This window comes from Mytilus californianus, unplaced genomic scaffold (genome assembly GCF_021869535.1).
Source record: "Mytilus californianus isolate M0D057914Y unplaced genomic scaffold, xbMytCali1.0.p SCAF_15, whole genome shotgun sequence".
NCBI lineage: Eukaryota > Metazoa > Mollusca > Bivalvia > Mytilida > Mytilidae > Mytilus > Mytilus californianus.
In genome coordinates, this window is record NW_026262637.1 from 20,470,443 (window position 1) to 20,491,611 (window position 21,169).

General features: G+C 32.5%; 1 protein-coding gene across 1 annotated transcript; it reads left to right on the top strand.

The window, feature by feature from the left end:
* On the top strand, nt 1–21,169 carry LOC127725636 (28S ribosomal protein S9, mitochondrial-like). Its single transcript, XM_052232720.1, has 14 exons — nt 1–98; nt 3,446–3,602; nt 4,801–4,904; nt 5,718–5,780; nt 6,482–6,512; nt 7,121–7,200; nt 8,630–8,718; nt 11,173–11,251; nt 12,362–12,487; nt 12,910–12,952; nt 13,881–13,986; nt 17,087–17,256; nt 17,851–17,929; nt 18,254–21,169. Exons 1-14 carry the CDS (start codon nt 15–17, stop codon nt 18,264–18,266), a joined length of 1,224 nt encoding a protein of 407 aa, XP_052088680.1. The 5' UTR covers nt 1–14; the 3' UTR covers nt 18,267–21,169.

Below are 21,169 nucleotides of genomic sequence, written 5' to 3' on the forward strand. Positions count from 1 at the left end.
TTCATTCAGACAAGATGGCTGCGCCCATGAAGCACAGTGCGACCTTCTTGTCGCACATTTGTTCCAAAGAATATATTTTATTACGTAGATCTTTCATGGTACATAAAAGTTTAAGTCTTCCCCTTTTATTGCAACAAATTTGACGACAGTTTTTCAGCAAAATGAAAAAATACGAACCAAAAAACTCAAAAAAAATTAATGCCAAAACTAAAAACAAAAAAACCCATCAAAACGTAATTATTATTTGGACAAACATACATGTGTAGTGGTTGTACCCATTATATAAGTTACTCATTTTGGGAACCACTGTTGTGTCAAATTGTAAAATTGGAGAGTGAAAACCAGTGTTACCAAAATATTGTCAACTGTCCTGTTCCTTTTTTTTTTCACGGGGCCTCGGTGGCTGAGTGGTCTAAGTAGTTGAACTACTGTATCACTAGCCAGTCAACACTGAGGTTGTGAGTTCGAATTTGGAACAGGGCAGGTGCACACGACTATTAAACAGGGACTAAACATAACTCTTTTTCTCCAGGGGCCAGCTGGGCCCCCAAAATATTTTGTTCAGGGGAACAACCAATTTTTATACTAATGAAATAAAACTTACATGTACATTTCATATACTAATAAAGCCTTTTTATGTAATCCTATATGTAATGTTTGAGTCTGGTAAAGGTTATGTGTGGTAACTTTATAATATTTGAATTATTGCCATCATAATATCATAAGATTTGACAGTACTGAATTTAGAACATTTCCCGCCAAAATTGTAAGGAGGATTATTAATACAAGAAGTAAAACAGGAAGTGGTGCAATCTTGTTATGTTCAAAGTACAAATTTCTTTGATTCTTCTTTAAATTTCATACTCATGGTTAGGTATTTAACTTAATCTCATTGTCAGTTAATTAGTGTTACACGATCAGGTAACAATTTTACCGGAAACGCCGACAGGCATGAAATTTGGAAATTTTATTTTTTGAAAAGGCAGAGGGGTGCATTCTATTGCTTTGGAGGGCAGAAGGGCGGGGGTAAGGGCAACAAGGGCGGGCCGCCCTTCTATTTAGGGCAGGCGGGAACACTGGTGTTGAAAGTGGCGTTTAAGCACCAATCAATCCTTTTTTTTCCAAGTTTATCTTTACCATTAACTTAAAATGACTGTGTTTACACCTCACAATAGGCTATTTCTGGAATTATCCGGAAAAGATCGTCAATTTCGCACGCCTTTATGACGTCATTTACCAGATAGAAGGCGCGCCTGTATCCCTGCTCTATTAAAGTTTTTTAGCACTTTCAGAATCGTCATTCTGCAGGGTAGTCTAGAAATAATTTATGTTCCGTAAGTACGTAATCTTAATTCCCATACGACTGAAGGCAGGGTGACCAACTTATTAGATTTTAATTTCCCAAATAATTTGTGCAGTATAAGATCAAACTTTTTCACCCATTCGCTCAACATGTGTTGGAAGTGACGATGCCTACATTTTGGTCACATGGTGATGGAAGTCACATGACAGATTCAACTAACTACCGTATCCCGGACCTGGCGTATTAACTCTGAGTATAGGCTTGTTTACACCTCACAATTAACTTTGAGTAAAGGCTTGTTTACACCTCACAATTAACTCTGAGTATAGGCTTGTTTACACTTCACAATTAACTCTGAGTATAGGCTTGTTTACACCTCACAATTAACTCTGAGTACAGACAAGCGTATGCATCTGGAAAAGTTTTAAGGCATGGCATGACCTAGTTATATAAAATTCAAATACTTTTTATGCCCCCGCTGTAGCGGAGGGGGCATTAAGTTTTACTCTTGTCCGTCTGTACGTCCGTCCTTCCTTCAGTATGTTATGAAACTTATGCACAATGCTAATTACCACAAAACACAGATCAAGTTTGAATTTTGGTGGTGTCACTTGTACCGTTTTAGAGTTATGCCCCTTTACAAATGGAAAAATTGCTGAATTTTTTGTTTCCGTTCTCTAACTTAAGTTTGCCTCAATTTAATGTTATGAAATGTATACACAATGCTTATTACCACAAAACTCAGATCAAGTACAACTTTGGGTAGCGTCACTTTTACAGTTCTTGAGTTTTGTCCTATTATAACGTTATATGCAAGCGGGGGCATCATCTGTGTCCTATGGACACATTCCCCATTTATTTATGTTTAATGAAATCAAAGATTAAACTTAATTTTGCTATGTACGTCAATCGTCCCTGCATAAGTTGAAAATTGTATTGGGCAAGTCTTTTGCATTGTTTAATACATTAGACATTTGTTAGAAGGCCTAGAATGCAAACAACATAAAGAACAATCTTAAAAAATGGCAGAATTGCAAGTTTACTTTTGATGGAAAAGTGTTGATAAAGAAAACTCAAAATTTTGTGTTATCTTTAAATATTCAGATCCTCTGCAACAATGCAGCATGGTTACATTATATACATAATTCTCATTCTGGAACATTTTTAGAACTGACCTGAGTGACATCAGTTTTACTTGGTTTTCCTAATGACTTTTTAATATTTGGATTTTACATACCTGGCAACTGTCACTATTTGTGGGTGATTTCCCCCATGGAGGCTCCCAAATGGAAATTTTGAAAGAGCAATTTTGTCCACAATTTAAAACAAAATAATCTATTTTATCATGGTATAGGATTGTAAAAGTATGAAGAAGCAAAAAACCAACATTTAAATAAATTTGAAGGCCCTTTTAAAGGTTTTGTAGCACTATGAGTCGTATGAGAGCCATCTTGCACATAGGTATGATTTTAATATATCAACCATCTGTCCACACTTTACCTACAATTTGCTACAAGGTCTGATAAGGCTGTCTTCTTCTTTGTTTCTTGATAATTTTTAATTTAATCAATGCAATTTCTGTAGATGTGTATTATTAAAAAACCACATACATGACATGGGACGAAAATACCTAGAGCAGATCATGAGATGATTAAAACATTAATCAGACTGTACAAAAGAAAAAGTTATTAAAAGTTGTCAGGCTTATAATTTTAGTATGCCAGATAACCATTCATCTACTGGTACACAAGAGACTTTTTAAAAACAGTAAATGTGTAACCTTTTCAATACATTTACTTTGAAAAAGACAAAGTTCTGCTTTGTCAGAATAAAATATTGGTTAAAAAAAATGATTTAATGTAATGATTTACACATATGGATACCCTGCTGGTAATCAGCAAGCTCAGATCATCAATGATGATTCATTAGAAATAGCATTTGCAGTTATAATTTATAACAATCCAGTCCATGGTTAAGACACTGAATTTCTGAATTAAGTTAAGTGTTTAAAATTTTTTGAAAAATGTCATTATATGCAATCTCTTCTTTTTAATTGTACTGTTCTTTGATTTTGCACTCCCAATTGGGTACTAGGATTAAGTTTTGAAGAAACTTGCTAATCTCTATGTTAAAATCTTTCAGCAAAGTCAGCTGATATGCGCAAGAGAAAAAAACTCAGAGTCTGTAACTTCAGTACGAATAGATTCCAAGATACTGAAAACTCCAACCAAAACAGACGGTAAAGCTCAAAAGATTAGCAGAGCAATGAGGGCATACTTAGAAAAGGCAAAACGATATCGTAAGTATAATTTAAATTTGAATTAGCCAAGAGCCCTGAAACTTGCTTCTTTAGCATGTTTAGTTAAAAGTTTGTAAATGCAAAAAAAATTCTGTATTTTTGCTGTTAAAATCACAGTTTTTTGCGTGAGTCAGTGATCTGTTTGGAATATAAAAACATTTAAGTATAACATTCCATTGGCCAACATGGCCAAGCAGCTTACTTGGAATATATCAGAGTAAACAGAGGTAATAAGTCCAAAGAAAAGTAATTACATTGTAGTTGAAATGTAAAATGTGTAATGAAATGAAGGAGAAGAATATAGTGAATTTGTACATACTTATTTTTAAACAAATAGATTGAATTAATTGGCAGTCTTGGAATTTGTCTCTGTAAAATGGTATCTTTTACCATTAATATATTTGACACATTACCCGTTTCCATTCTCAATTTTATTAATTATAATTTCATTCAATAGTAATGATGTGATAAAATCTCATTAATTATAACAGTTGTAGGATTGATGAAAGTAAAACTCCTTGTTGCTTTTGATTATTCCCCCTGCTTGATATTTTAGAGTTTCAGAGGATTTTTAATAAAAAATGGGCATTTTACAAAATACAGGTAAACTTGGCCCATGGACAACTCCTATGGTGCAGTGCTCTGATTTGTCCATGGGCCGAAATTACCCGTATATTTAATGATTGGATCATGTCTCAAAAAATAAAATGGAAATACCAACCTACCTACCCTATTTTTTTAATGATGTAACCTTAGACAGGCATATATTTTTTTTTTTGCCTAATTTAAGAATATGTAATAAGTAATAACAGGAATTGCCAAAAAATCCCACACAGCGCCCATTCACCAACACTTGACTACTTAAAAAGATAGACATGCACTCAAAGACAAACAAAACAGTAAAAAGCCTGACTTCACAAACACAAACTATTAGTTTTTACCAAATCTCACAAGATTAAATGCAAATGTTTGTTTGTAAACACTCTTTCAATTTTATCTATTGAATTTTTTTTCTTCAAAATACTTTTAAAGAAATAAATTTTGATTTCACCTATTCATAATTATTCATAATGATAAAAACTGACAAACATAAGTTCCCTGTAAAACATTGTAATTTTCCAGATAAGGATAAGTGTATTTTACACATATGGGACAGTTTTTTATTCCACTCTCACATCAAATAATGTTTGTTTTACAGAGGATGCTATGGATGAGCAGAATACACTGTATGAAGTTGGCAAGCGACATTTAGCAAATATGATGGGAGAAGATCCAGAAAGCTTTACTCACAAAGATGTTAAAGTAAGATTTTAGAAAGCAGTATTGTAATGGATTATTGTTACACATTATACAATATGTTTGTTCGAATGCTGAAATACTATGTACCATTATTGAATTTTTATGAATCTCAGTGGATCTTATACTCGAAAGAAATTGCTCAAAATTGTTGAAAGGTGGCTTGCTACAAGAAAAAATTTCTGCCTCTATCAAAACACTTTTTTTCGTGTGGCTGTCCAAATTTCTGGTCCTGTATTTAGATAGACTTTGCAGAATCTATCTATTTGATTTAATATTAATTTGTTCTTGTCTTGAAAATGCATCCAAACTTTGTAACTGAACAGCAAACAGACAACAATCACAAACACAATCTCTTCACATCAAGATATCTTTCCATAGTTAGAACTCATACTCTTTTTTTCCCTTCAGATCCATATTCCCATAATTTAGTATTGTCCATTTTCATATTTTCATCATCAGAGCATTTTTGTGTTTAATATTTTAATAAACCTTATTTGGTGCTTTTTACGTTTACATGTAGGTACCAGTTATCAGTTTTTCTGCATATTGATATGCATATTCAGCAGAGAGCCACAATATAAACTTTTGTATTGTGTGAGTGCAGCAAACCAGTTCATAAACTTCATATTTTGTCAAAAAGCTGATATTTTACAATATCAATATGCTGAAAATCTGATAACTAGTACCACCATGATCAAGCTATCCCTTTAAAAGAAAACCCTTTCAATCTTTTAATATAATGTTACACCAGTTTTAATTAACTGTATGGAGGGAAAAAGTATTATCTCAATAAGATCTCAATTCATTATATTACAGAGAGCTGTTGCATACCTATTACCTTCAGGACTTCATGAAAAGAAAGCCAGACCTGTAATGCCGGTAAGGATGTCATTTTTTACCAACCAGTCTACCATATGGCTGTCATATTTCCAGCCTTGTGGTCATAAAAAAATTGGAGTATGATTTCCATACTCAGACTCCGAATTCAAACAACCAAAATACTGAATTTGGTGTTTCCAGCAGAAATTTTGTACACCCAGTACTGAGTAAAGTTTTATGACCATAGGCTTGAATTTAGTACAAAATTTTGAACAAGGAAATGTTGAACAGTTTTACAATAAAAAATGAAAGAGTACAGATAAAAAATGTTATGAACATGTGTAGCAATTTTGAATGGAAAGTGAAAGAAATACCTTTATAAGTATTAAATTGCAGGATAAAAAAATTTAATACAGGTACCTTCTCAAATTTATCAATTCACTTTGTACTAACTTACAAAGCAGTTAAAAAGCTAGTAAAAGCCTTGCTTTTCTCTCTGTTCCTCAGCTCTACAAATAAATATTTATATAGTTTGACAATACATATAAAAATAAGAAGATGTGGTATGATTGCCAAAGAGACAACTCTCCACCAGAGACCAAATGATGTAGAAGTTATGTATATTTTATGAAAACAATGAATATGCCTCTGAGTGTAATTCTGTATCAGAGGACAATACTAGTATTTGATTTAAATAAAATGGACTATTATTAGATTTTTCCAGTATATGATATTTATACTCTACTTTTATTTATTTACAGTTACCTGTAGACATACTTCCAGTACAAAAAGGTAGTGTAAAACCAAGAATAATGTAACCTTTCTTTTAAGAATGTAAAGCAGTGATGGGTTTGACCCCCTTTTGTTTTTTTAGATAAGGCAGGTAAAAATAATTGTTAACACCATCAGCATAAATATATTTTATAACCCATTAATATGTGAAATATAATACATTCACAATTATAAAAAAAAGAAGAAACAAATAAATCTGCAATGGACTGTTGCTGTAGAGATCTATAATATAGAATAAAGACATAAACAGTGTGCCCCCTTTCCCCTTCCCCCTGGTAATCATGCATATAACCTTAGTCAACTTTTCATAGTGGTTATAATTGCACAAAAAACTTATCAGAGCTTTTGTAAAGAAACTATTAGTTGGCAGTTTTTAAATAAACATATTTTTTTTATACACAAGACTTATATGAAAATTTGAATATAATGCAAAAGTGAAAAGAAAAAAGTGCTCTTGTTTTATGTATCACCTCAGAAAAGCAAGAAATTTAATCGTTTTGTTGGTGCTTTTGTTGTTTTTTGGGGAGAAAGAGGGGGATAACTTGTATTGGCTACATCTTTAATATGATTTTAAGACAATACTGCAACCACATTGATTTACATTTCAGTTGTACAGTTTGGAACAGATGGACGACCTTTCCATTTCATGTTTTACACCACTAAACCAGTATTTTCTGAATTATTACATGTAAGTATGTTGAAAACTTATAGAGGCCTCGGTGGCCAAGTGGTCTAAGTAGTCGAACTACTGTATCACTAGCCTGTCAACACTGAGATTGTGAGTTCGAATCCCACAGGCAGGTGTGCTCGACTCCAATCTTAATTGACTAGGATTGTCAGTTTTCCTACCGAAGGTCGTGGTTCTCTGTGGGCACTCTGGTTTCCTCCACCAATAAAAACTGACCACTAAGAAATACCACAATAGTGCTGAAAGTGACGTTAAACACCAATCAATCAAGATTTATACTTGATCAAGATACATGAAAATTTCTCAGCAAAAGATTTTTGGCTTGAGCATTTACTACTTATAGAAAGGTACAGAAAAATTAATATTCAGTACCTTTTGTTTTCCTATTCTTAAGATGAAAATCATGTATATGAATACAGGGGTCACCACACCAGACAGTATGAACGACAATAACGCTCTAGGATTCCTGACTTCGCTCTACTGTCGCCCTCGATTTTCAGTAAAATTCCCCAATGTCATCTCTTGATTTTTGAAAATTCTTGATCCGAATGTACATGATTCCAATATTCAACGAAATAAACATGTTCTACATTAAACCATGGCTAAAATTATCTTTACTTCTGACATATTTTTTGCATAATAGTCGGATGTCAAACTTTATTACCTGTCAGCCAGGTAATTTTAAGGGGACCGATACCTGTACATATCACATGACCTGTTTAATTCAAGTAGAAAATTTAGGTTTATTTATAATTAATTGCAATCTATTTTATAAATAAAAATGCATGACTGTACCTTCAAACTGGATATCTATATCCATAGTTAATAAATAAAATAAGTAATCGTGCAAACATTATCCATAAACACAAGTTAAAAATCTATTTATATCTACTTCTTGTCATTTAGGCAGGAAAATAGGGAGATTTGCTTGTCGACACTTGTAGATCTATATACCTAGATTTAGGAATTCTTTTTATCTGGATCATAACAAATAAAAAAGATTTAGATTTTAATACAGTATTAAGTCTGTATCTAGACCCTAAATAAATATTTCCAGATGAGGCAGGAAAAGACGTCTGTCGTCTTGAAATTGGTTTCCGTTTTTCTAACTTTAGTTTGCCTCAGCCAAATGTTATGAAACTTAAACACAATGCTTATTACTACAAAACACAGATCAAGTTTAAATTTTGGTAGCGTCACTTTTACTGTTCTTGAGTTATGTCCCTATATAACGTTATATGCAAGCGGGGGCATCATCTGTGTCCCATGGACACATTCCCCATTTTTTTTGTTAATTTTGATATCATTACTTTTATGCATCATTTCCTGGAATTGTAATGATTAATCTGGCATTTTGATTTATTGTTCAACAATAGCAATAATAAATGTGTTCAGAAGTTTGTAAAAGATTGTAATGTTTACTTTACAGGATGTGACAAGGCATTTACGAACTTTAAAAGCTAAAGAAGATGAATTTTATAGAGCTGACAAGTTTGATCAAATATATGAAAACACATTGTAAGTACTATAAATATTTAAAATCTAGTAACTTTTTAGTTATACATTATGCATGTAGTACTGCTGTTACTTGTCTCCCAACATTTTTCAAATTTGCATCTGAGAGGATTTATTTATATAATAAGGTTAACATTGTTGAATTCAACCAAAATTTCATTGTTTTATATATGAAAATTAGATTGTGCATTTTGATTGACGTGGATAATTTCAAACAAGTGAAAGAGGACAATCTTTTGTTTATTGCTAATTATGAAAAATAATGCTTGCAGTTATTAATAGTGATTGTCAAAAGTTGAGTGAAATGTTTAATTCATTAATGCTATCGTACTTAATAATATGTTTTACTGAAAAATACTTGGATCAGAATAAATATGTGAGTTTTCAATATAAATTTGATCAGAGGCGTTTCATGATAATTCATTTAATGTTTTTATACGACCCCAAAAATTTGCGACCATATAATGGTATGGCGGTGTTGTTGTCATCATCGTCCGAAGACATTTGGTTCCATACCACAAAAGAAAGGTTGGGAATGAATTTGGGGGTATTGACCCTAACTGTGTTAGAATTAGGGGTCAAAAACAAGCATTTTTCTTGTAACAGGACAATTACTTGTGTATAAGTGTATGATCTCTATGAAATTGTACCACAAGATTCCATACTTCAAAAGGATGGTTGGGATTGATTGGGGGGGGGGGGGGGGGGGGGGGGGGGGGGTTATGACCAAAACCATTTAGGAATTAGGAGCCAAAAAAACAATTCTTTTCTAATACTTTGCATAAATTGCTTATTTCTTGACTGATTTCAATGGAGTTTATTTCAGGTCTTGAATTCTTGGGGTTCTTTAATATGCTGAATCTAACCTAGATTTTGGATTCTGGGTCCTGTTCTTAAATTGGTCGACATTGAAGTGTAAAGGTAAAAATAAGAAGATGTGGTATATTTGCCAACGAGACAACTCTCCACAAGAGACCAAATGACATAGAAATTAACAACTATAGGTCACCGTACGGCCTTCAACAATGAGAAAAACCCATACCACATAGTCAGCTATTAAAGGCCCCGAAATGACAAATGTAAAACAATTCAAACAAGAAAACTAACGGCCTAATTTATGTACAAAATAATGAACGAAAAACACAAATATGATACACAGAAACAAACGACAACCACTGAATTACAGGCTCCCAACTTGGAACAGGCACATACAGAATGTGGCAGGGTTAAACATGTTAGTGGGCACCCAACCCTCCCCCTAATCTGGGACAGTGGTGTAACAGTACAACATAAGAACAAACAATAAAAATCAGTGGAAAAAGTCTTAACTCATCAGATAGATACAAACAGAAATACATATAACAAAAACAAAGAGTGGACGTGGCAGGGTACTTATACATCCCCACAACAAAAAGACACGTGCAGATCTGAGAGTACTCGCAGTTACTGACAGCTAGTTCAAAGCCAATAACAACTAATAAAAAAATCATGCATCTAAGACTATAAGGATCCATATTAAACTTTGTTTTATTTCATCAAAAATTGAATTAATAGGTTTCTTTGATATGCAGAATCTAACTGTGTATTTAGATTTTTAATTTTGGGCCCCATTTCAAATTTGTCCACATTTAGGTCCAAAGCATCCAAAATTAAACTTTATTTGATTTCAACAAAAATTGAATTCTTGGGGTTCTTTGAAATGCTGAATCTAACCATGTATTTTAGATTTTTGATTTTGGGCTCAGTTTTCAAGTTGGTCCAAATGGGGTCCAAAATTAAACTTTCATCAAAAATTGAATTCTTCAGGTTCTTTGATATGCTGTATCTAACCATGTATTTAGATTTTGGATATTGGGCCGCAATAAGTAAATGTGCAATTTTAAATTTCTAAGTTCTTGGACCACATTCATTCTATGTCAAATATTTAATCACAATCTAAATTCAGAGCTGCATCAAGCTTGAATGTAGTGTCCATACCTGCCCCAACAATTTGCATCACAATTTGATTAGAATATTATCCTATTTTTACAAAAAGTTGAAATAGAATTTATAAATTTCTTTGAAGAGACTTGGATGCTAATTGTTTTATTATATACCCACTCTAACATTTACCTTGGCCATCTGTCCATCCATTGGTTATATTAATTGTTCTGTCACACTTTACTTCATATTTAGTCAGAAGCTGGACAGTGATAAGCTGTAAAATATGATCACTTTTCAGATTTTCAGATCTTGCCTTTCAGTGTTCTCCCCAGGCCCTTAAAGGACCACGGACCTGCGGTGGTATAATTTTTGAGTGTGGTTCTATCGGTCTTAGCGCGGTGGTATAATTTTTGAGTGTGGTTCTATCGGTCTTAGCGCTGTGGTATAATTTTTGTCCAAATATCCTGGGGAGAACACTGCCTTTATTCATATTAATATTTTTATCACAGTACTTATTTTTGTATGATATTTCAGAAAGTTTGTAGATAGTGACTGGATTTCTTATGACAGATTTACACTCCTTTTCAAAGAAGAAAGGATTTCTCAAGATGATGTAAGTTAATAAATGAAATGATGTAAGTTAATAAATGAAGTGTAACCGAAAAACATTACGAAAGAATGTAAACTGCAATCTCATGTATAAAGTAAAAAATATGGTACCGTGAACACGACCTTTGTTTCTGCAATAACCATCAAGTAAGCTTTAGACCAGAAAGCCAAAAATCAAAAATATCAAACCAAATGAGACTATACAGAACAACAAATTTGTCATTCAATTTTGTCTAGAGAGTTGCTGTCGTTCAATAGTTTTTGTACAATTAAAAATTCATGAATTATTATTAAAATCATGCTAGTACCAAAGGGTTGCTTTACTTGATGGATGGTACATTTTGTACTTTGGAACTGAAAATACACTGTTAAATGACCCTGCCCTTAGAAGACAGGGTAATATGTATTATATTCATCAGGGACCTGATAAAGAAATAAATATGCTGTTCTTAAAATTAAAACAAAAATACTGAACTCCAAAGTAAATTCAAAAAGGGGGAAGCCCATAAAAACTGACAGAATCAAGCATTAGATTTTATCAACCAATGGAACGAATGGAAAACAACTGCCATAATACTGACTAAGAAGATGCAAGTGACTAAGACTTGGTACATTTACTAGTATCCAGGCTTGCTTGGATCTTTGCATAAAAGTCATGACTGTTTTTAAAGTAATCTCATTTGGGAAATTTGGCGTTGATAGCATATCTATGTAAATCTGATTAATTTATTTACAGTATTTTTAGACCTTGTGTGATATAAGAGTATAATATTTTGTATAGACACCTACTGTTGTTAAAAACAAATGATGACCTCATTTTGTCTGGTTTTTTTTTAGGTCATTAGGTTGTTCTCTCATTGAAGTATACCACAAATCACCTTTCATACATTTGTATTGCTTCTATTTGGTCTCGTTATACAGAATAAAACATTTATATCAGCTGACAATTAGATACCACATCATTATTCAGAGTAACAAAGAAATGCAGAAATCAATTTTTCCCAGAATTACAATATAAAGCAACTTTAGTCAAATTAATTCTCTTTTTTTTTAATAATTGAACTTTTTACATTTACAGTTTAAAATTACCTGTTAATGTTTTTTATTTTTTTAGTACAAACTTTTCTTAAAAAATGTTCAGCGCCTTGTGGACCACCCACTGAACCACAAGGTAGAAGATTTTATCATGCGGTACAGAGAAAAATTCCAAGGAACTCAAACAAATCCTAAATATAAGATAGTAAGTACATCAATATGATTGGCTAAGTGGTTTGCAGCTCCAGGATTTAATATATCTGCTGTAAGTTCTTTCTAAACATCACTTAGTGGATATCCCCGGATGGTTAACAATTCTCATATTTTCATCAGATTTAAATTAGTGATGTTTGCATAGTTTACTTGAACATCAATAGAATAATGAATAGATTGAACCAACATGATCTTTAGACATGTTAGAGAAAGACTTTTATGGCTGAAAACAACATATACCATGTATACTGTTAGAAAACTTGAGCTATTGTTTCATTTGCAACCTGGATATGCAATAGCATGTCTTAAAACTCATTGAAATCATGTAACTCATTCTCACCTTATTTTTTTGTCCATAATTCTAGTTTTACTTACATGCTGTAGATAAATTAAGAATACCTACTTCTTTTCCAGCTTGAAGAATCTGAAGATGGAAGTAAGGTGATTCGGGCAGAAGGTAAGGATTGTAATCCAGAAATTAGATATTTATCAACATCTGTGAAGTCCTCTGGATATGTTTTATTTTCACCACTACCAATTTTAGTGGATTGATGAAATATTTGATTTTGTCATTACTTTATTTCATAATTAATGACAAATTTTGCATATAAACTCATATGAAATTTGTATATTTTTGAAAACTTGAATTTATGATTAACCTTTATCAATGAAAGCCTTGAATATTAGTCCCCAAGAGAAATAAATAATCCAAAGTATGCTGTAAAACTAGGTATGTTAAGTTTCATTTTAAGAATGACTTATAGAAGCAAAGGAGATACATATGTACATGTACTGTAAATTCAGAAATTATTGAGATGTTTTTATTAATGTGGAAAATGGGAAGGTATCAGGTTACCCTTCCGGAGCACCTGAGATCACCCCCAGTTTTTGGTGGGGTTCGTGTTGCTTAGTCTTTAGTTTTCTATGTTGTGTCATCTGTACTATTATTTGTCTGTTTGTCTTTTTATTTTTGGCCATGGCGTTGTCAGTTTGTTTTTTCGATCTATGAGTTTCTGGTATCGTTCGTCCCTCTTTTGCAATACTGTAATAAAAACTCACATTCATAATCTAAGTAGTGATTTTCCTTCACAAGTTTTTTGTAATAGTTTTAATTAGATCTCACAACTTTTCCAGTATTCAGTGATTCACAATAATAAATGAACGCATCAAATTCTGAATTTACAGTATATAATTTTTGCAAGTCAAGTTGTTTTAACCAAATGTGGTATTTAGGGAAGAATAAAGGGTTATGGAATCCAGAAAAGATCTTTCTCGTGGCATAACATTTGGGCCTCACTTGTGGTTAAATTTGTAACCGGCTTGCAGTTTTTTTCTAGTTTCAGGTCAGTTTAAAATGCTAACATGACCATGTGTAAATATTTCAGGAGGTAGAAAAACAGCCAAAGCTGAGGTCAAGTTGATATCTCCAGGCACTGGGAAATTTACTTGTAATGGACAACCAATCAATTATTTTCCATCTGTTATAAGCAGGTAAATTACTTAAGTTGGAATACTTCTAGTTTTCGGGATTGAATTGATGTCTTTGCTGGAGATAAGCAATAAATATTTTAAATGTCTATCAAATGACATGACACTACCTTTAAGATATCATTGAATACACACAAAATCCTGAAATCAAATTGCAATATTTCTGAAAATAACAGGAAATATTTAAATAAAACCTTTATACCAATTTAAGGTTGAAATCAGCTTTCAAAATTTAAAAGATCAAATTGTACCCATATTGGAGTAAAAAAGAATCACTCTACTTTAAACAAAAATGTATATCAAATCTTTTAGCATGGCAAAAATATTTATCCCCTTTTTGATGCGTTGCAGGGGACATAGAATTACCGGGTGTCCGTCTGGTCTTGTTAGCTCTCTCACGTGTACAATTCTTGCCAGATTTTTATAGTACTTATATCATAGGTTTATATCAGCAATGTCTTGGACAAGTTCGAAAATCAGTGCAGATCATTTATTTTTAAAAGAGGTATGCCCCTTGGAAACATTAATTATATGGAAAATTACATCGTTAGCGCTCTCATTTGTACAATTCTTGCCAGATTTTTATGAAACTTATATCATAGGTTTATATTAGCAATGTCTTGGATGAGTTCGAAAATCAGTGCAGATCAATTATTTTTAAAAGAGTTATGCCCCTTGGAAACATTAAATATATGGAAAATTGCATCGTTAGCACTCTCATGTGTTCAATTTTTTGCCAGATTTTTATGTAACTTATATCATAGGTTTATATCAGCAATGTCTTTGACGAGATCGAAAATCAGTGCCGATCAGTTATTTTTAAAAGAGTTATACCCCTTGGAAATATTGATTATATGGAAAATTGCCTTATAGCACGAGAACACAGTTATTTCGTAGTGCATTTCATATAGAAAAAAAAAGCAAATAAAAAAAAATCCCACCTGCTCTATCACAAAAATATTTTTATAGTGTAGTGAACTACTTTTGGGACAAATTATATCAAAATTATAGAAAAGTCTATCGGCTCTAACTCAAAATATGGACAATTTTATGTTAAGGGGGTCTGTAATTCAGTTTGACAGCTTCAGACATACTAATTTTTGACCTTTTCAAACTGGACCAAATCACTACTTTACCTAAAAATTCATTCCCCAAATTTTTCTTACAGATAATTTCATCCCTCTTCTTACTATTTTATGCATAAAATATAAAGAAATAAATTTGGAAGGTGTATGAAAAAAATTTGCAAGTTATACACTGTCCGCACTAGGGACTCTATTTGTAGACAACGAAAATCAAATGACGACAACTGTGTCCCTAGACTGTATGAGCGCTCTAATGTGTACAATTTTTGCCAGATTTTTATGAAATTTTTAAAAGAGTTAGGCCCCTTGGAAATATAATGATTATATGGAAAATTGCATTGTCAGCATTTTCATGTGTACAATTACTGCCAGAATTTTATGAAACTTATATCATAGGTTTATATCAGCAATGTCTTTGACACTTTGGCACTTTGACACTTTCGAAAATAAGTGCTGATCAAATATTTTTAACGAGTTATACCCTTGGAAATATCAATTATAATGGAAATCACATTGCATTTGCTCTGAAGCCTTCATTTCTCTAGATATTAATAAAGGTGTAATACCATCAAATCATAGTACGTCACATCCGGTTGCATACGAAAATAGGTCGAAAAAAAAATATTCCCTTGAATTTGACAGTTGTAGGTAATTGATCCTACATTTCATTGCAGTAAAACATTTCTGGGTCATAAACATATATCTTGGGTATTTCAAAGCACCATTATTTTTTTAATTGGGGTTTCTATAGAATATTTTGGAAACTTGAGGTTACATGGTTACTAAAGCTTGTACACAGGTTAAAAAAGGGGGAAAATTTGATTGGTTAACTTCCAGTGATGGTTATTTTCTTATATGCAATGAATTGAAATGTTATGTGAAATTTTTTCTATAGTACTGGACAGGATAAAACTTCACTCATGCCAAGTATTTCTTTATTTGAAACAAAGATAAATTCTGCACAATTTTTTTAAAAGTGCAAATTTAACAAAGACTATTAGGGGAAAATCAATGGTGGTATTACACCTAAAAAGTTTTAAAGAACCCCAAAAAAATGCTTTTTTTAGTTATTGCCCTTGTACCTTTGATAGATAAAATATGTGCAATGCGGGGGACATTGGAAGTCTGTTCTTTTATCTTTGTATTTTTATAAATAAAGATATATCATTAGCCAGGGGAACAAAAAATGGATTATTCTATATAGCGACAGACAATTTTGAAGTACCTTAGTGCTCTACAAAGTTGTGAAAGGTCTTCTGTTCAATCCCAAGCTGGCTCAACCTAAGACTATAAAATTGATCAAGCTGCTTTTACACCATTCACAAAGAGTTATATTGAATAACTAATTTAAGATTTCAAATATCCAACAACTGACCAAACAACACATAAATTTTCAAACGCACATAGGGCATGAGTTCATTATCCGTGTTGTTCCGTCACCAGTTGAATATTTTCGATATTTTAATTCTTGTATTTGTTATTCTGTTTATTAAGTTGACTTTTTAATGGAAATAAAGTTGAAAATGCAAGAAACTATCTTTTTCACATTTTAAATTTGTTTTGAAGCAACTTCGTCAACCATGTCTTGACAACACCTTATGTTGTATTGAGTCAGAAGAATGAAATTGTTGAATTTATTTCACATGTGAAATTTTGGGGTTTTTTTACACAGGGAAATCAGGGTATTTCATTTCCACTTATGTAATAATTTGTAAAACAGAAGATTGATCAGTTCAGAGTCAAAATAATGTGCCTGATTAGGGTGAAATGTCTTCCATTGGACTGTTACCTTGTGAGGTAGCACGTCAAAAATATAAGTAAATGATAGGTTAGTGTTGTACAAAGCAGGATATATTCAACATGTCAACATGCTTTCATTCTTGAAACAAAGGGAGTGTATTTGTCAAAAATGGCTGAAGGAGATCAACCAAAACCACCTGAAATCAAATATACCTAAAGATTTACCTTAGTTTTAGTAACATTGCATATGTAACATCAGATAAATCACTTTATTTCAGAGAGCAGATTATGTTTCCACTAGAACTGGCAGGAAAATTAGGACAAGTTGATGTAGAGGCTAAAGTTGAAGGTGGAGGTCAAAGTGGCCAGTCAGGTGCTATACGTCTAGGAATATCCAGATGTTTAGTATCTATTGTTGATGAGGAGACAGTACAAAAGATGAGACTAGGTAAAACAATCAGAACAATTACATAAAGTTGAAAGTATTAAACCCTAGATTAATTCACCAATTTGATAAAATCTTAACTTAGATTTAGCAATGGCTTCCTTTCAAATATGTCCCAAGATCTTAACCAACCTCCAAGATTGCTGCCATTACCAAAATTAATTTATATAAATGTCAAACACAGGGTTACCCTTTCAATCAAAATTTATCAACATTTTTATCAGTAAAACATGGCAATATTATATCTATATAAAATAATTCCAGGATAAAATATAGCTTTAGACATGAATATTCATATTTTTGCAGCAAATATTGAAATATTGAGATCAAAGTCACCAATGTTTGTTGATTGGTCATATGAAGGTATAACTCATATTATTTCAAAAGGAAATTGGCCAGATATTACATTGTATATATGTATGTACGTATGCCAGGCTATTTTGAAATCCTAGTTTAACATAAAATGATCAGACATCATGACCTTAATTTTGCAGCTGTACAGGTAATGTGTTCTCAGTTAAGGTTATTTAGCTTCATGCATTTTTAAAGAAAAGGAAAAGGTAAACAAAACAATCTTATTTTTTTTTTACGTTTTAGCTGGATTATTAACTAGAGATCCAAGGATGAGAGAAAGGTCAAAACCATTCAAGAAAGGTGCAAGAAAGGGTCGTGTATGGTCAGTATTTCATTCATTTGCTTTCAGATTTGAAGTTTATTAAAATTAATAGGCATTTTTACTTTCTGTATGCATATTAATGTTTGAACGACTCAAAACAAAATATATTTTTGCATTATTCTGATGCTAGCTAGGTATATGTTATTAGTAGGGCACCAAGTCTAATGAACACAGACATTCTTATTATTTTTACAAGTATTGGCTAAAATTATCACTTACAGTACTAAATGAATTTGATTGAAAACTTTAATTGATAAAATGAGATTAATTGTAATTTACACATGACCAAATGAAATAATAATACATTTTTTTATGTGTTTTCAGGAAAAAGAGATGAAGATGAACAAATGGAACATTATATTTACCAGGACTAATTTGTTTGTTTGTTATGTATATATACAGTCAAGTATTTGCTTGTCATTTTTAGCTCACCTGACCTGAAAGGTCAAGTGAGCTTTTCTCATCACTTTGCGTCCGTCGTCCTGCGTCCGTCGTCCGTCGTCCGTCGTCCGTAAACTTTTACAAAAATCTTCTCCTCTGAAACTACTGGGCCAAATTTAACCAAACTTGGCCACAATCATCATTGGGGTATCTAGTTTAAAAAATGTGTGGCGTGACCCGGCCAACCAACCAAGATGGCCGCCATGGCTAAAAATAGAACATAGGGGTAAAATGCAGTTTTTAGCTTATAACTCAAAAACCAAAGCATTAAGAGCAAATCTGACATGCGGTAAAATTGTTCATCAGGTCAAGATCTATCTGCCCTGAAATTTTCAGATGAATCGGACAACCCGTTATTGGGTTGCTGCCCCTGAATTGGTAATTTTAAGGAAATTTTGCTGTTTTTGGTTATTATCTTGAATATTATTATAGATAGAGATAAACTGTAAACAGCAATAATGTTCAGCAAAGTAAGATTTACAAATAAGTCAATATAACCGAAATGGTCAGTTGACCCCTTTAGGAGTAATTGCCCTTTATAGTCAATTTTTAACCATTTTTCGTAAATCTTAGTAATCTTTTACAAAAATCTTCTCCTCTGAAACAACTGGGCCAAATTAAACCAAACTTGGCCACAATCATCATTGGGGTATCTAGTTTAAAAAATGTGTGGCGTGACCCGGCCAACCAACCAAGATGGCCACCACAGCTAAAAATAAAACATAGGGGTAAAATGCAGTTTTTGGCTTATAACTCAAAAACCAAAGCATTTAGAGCAAATCTGACATGAAGTAAAATTGTTCATCAGGTCAAGATCTATCTGCCCTGAAATTTTCAGATGAATCGAACAACCTGTTGTTGGGTTGCTGCCCCTGAATTGGTAATTTTAAGGAAATTTTGCTGTTTTTGGTTATTATCTTGAATATTATTATAGATAGAGATAAACTGTAAACAGCAATAATGTTCAGCAAAGTAAGATTAACAAATAAGTCAACATGACTGAAATGGTCAGTTGACCCCTTTAGGAGTTATTGCCCTTTATAGTCAATTTTTATCAATTTTTCGTAAATCTTAGTAATCTTTTACAAAAATCTTCTCCTCTGAAACTACGTGGCCAAATTGAACCAAACTTGGCCACAATCATCATTTGGTTATCTAGTTTTAAAAATGTGTGGCGTGAGCTGGTCAACCAACCAAGATGGCCGCCACGGCTAAAAATAGAACATAGGGGTAAAATTCAGTTTTTGGCTTTTAACTCAAAAACCAAAGCATTTAAAGCAAATCTGGCATGAAGTAAAATTGTTCATCAGGTCAAGATCTATCTGCCCTGAAATTTTCAGATGAATCGGACAACCCGTTGTTGGGTTGCTGCCCCTGAATTGGTAATTTTAAGGTAATTTTGCTGTTTTTATACGACCGCAAAAAAATTTTGAGGTCGTATATTGGTATGACGTTGGCGTCGTCGTCGTCGTCGTCGTCGTCGTCGTCGTCGTCCGAATACACAATGGTTTTCGCACTCTAACTTTAGTTTAAGTGAATGGATCTCTATGAAATTTTACCATAAGGTTCAATACCACAATAGGAAGGTGGGGATTGATTTTGGGGGTTATGGTACCAACAGTAAAGGAATTAGGGGCCAAAAAGGGGCCGAAAATAAGCATTTTTGTAACTTCCAGACATAACTTGTGTGTTAGCATATGGATCTCTTTGACATTGTACCACAAGATTCCATATCACAAAGGGTCAATGCTGGGATTGATTTTGGGGTTAATTGCCTCAAAATTTTAGGAATAAGGGGCCAAAAGGGGGCAAAAAACAAGCATTTTTCTAGTTTCATGACAATAACTTGTGTGTAAGTGTATGGATCTTTCTGAAATTTTACTACAAGGTTCCATTTCACAAAGGGAAAGCTGGAATTGAGTGTTGTGGTAATTGCCCAAAACGTTTAGTAATAAGGGGCCTAAAAAGGGGTTTAAAATAAGCATTTTTTAGTTTCTAGACAATAACTTGTGTTCAAGTGTATGGATCTCTCTAAAATTGTATTACAAGGTACCATACCACAAAGGCAAGGCTGTTATTGAGCTTGGTTTGGGGGGAAAGGGGGGTGGGGGTGATGAATCATAAGGGGGGCGGGGGTCAAAAAAGGGGTAATTTTTTTTTTTCCTTTTTTTTTTGTTTAAAATTTACATTTTAAGTTAGTTATTTTTTATCACGAAGAGAAAGTAGGAATTGAGTTTTGGGGTTAATTGCTCAAACATTTATGAATAAGGGGCCAAATATTGGTCGAAAATAAGGATTTTTTTAGTGTGCTCTAATGTTTAAGGAATAAGGGGAAAAAAGGTTAAAAAACAAGGGTTTCCATTTTAATAGACAAATAATTGAGTAAAGAACATTATTTAAAAGCAGTGTAAGGTTGGTAATTCAAACTCATTTAAATATCTCATCTACACTGCTTTTAAATTATGTAAATTGGAAATTTGCCAATAACTTTATTGTTAATAAATGCATTGGAAATTTGCCAACAATTTTAGTGTAATAAACTTCATTGGAAATTTGCCAATATAAAATTTTGCTGATGAAGGTTTTTTGTTTACCTTTAGCCTTGACTATGAAGTCATTTTCTATTTTTATAGCCTTATGATGTAGCTGAATTATTTAATACTTTTATGATGTGTTTAAATGGGGTTTTATCATGTTTATGGTTGCAAATTTATTGTTTTAGTATAATAAACTCCATTTAAAATTTGCCAATAAAAAAAATTTTTGTTTATTTTTAGCTATGATTATGATGTCATTTTC

Bases quoted from the DNA above. Each gene is read 5' to 3' on its own strand.
- LOC127725636 (XM_052232720.1), top strand. From the start codon at position 15: ATGGCTGCGCCCATGAAGCACAGTGCGACCTTCTTGTCGCACATTTGT. The intron at 6,513-7,120 runs GTAGTGTAAAAC...TTTACATTTCAG, and splicing joins CATACTTCCAGTACAAAAAG to TTGTACAGTTTGGAACAGAT. The intron at 12,488-12,909 runs GTAAGTACATCA...CTTCTTTTCCAG, and splicing joins CAAATCCTAAATATAAGATA to CTTGAAGAATCTGAAGATGG.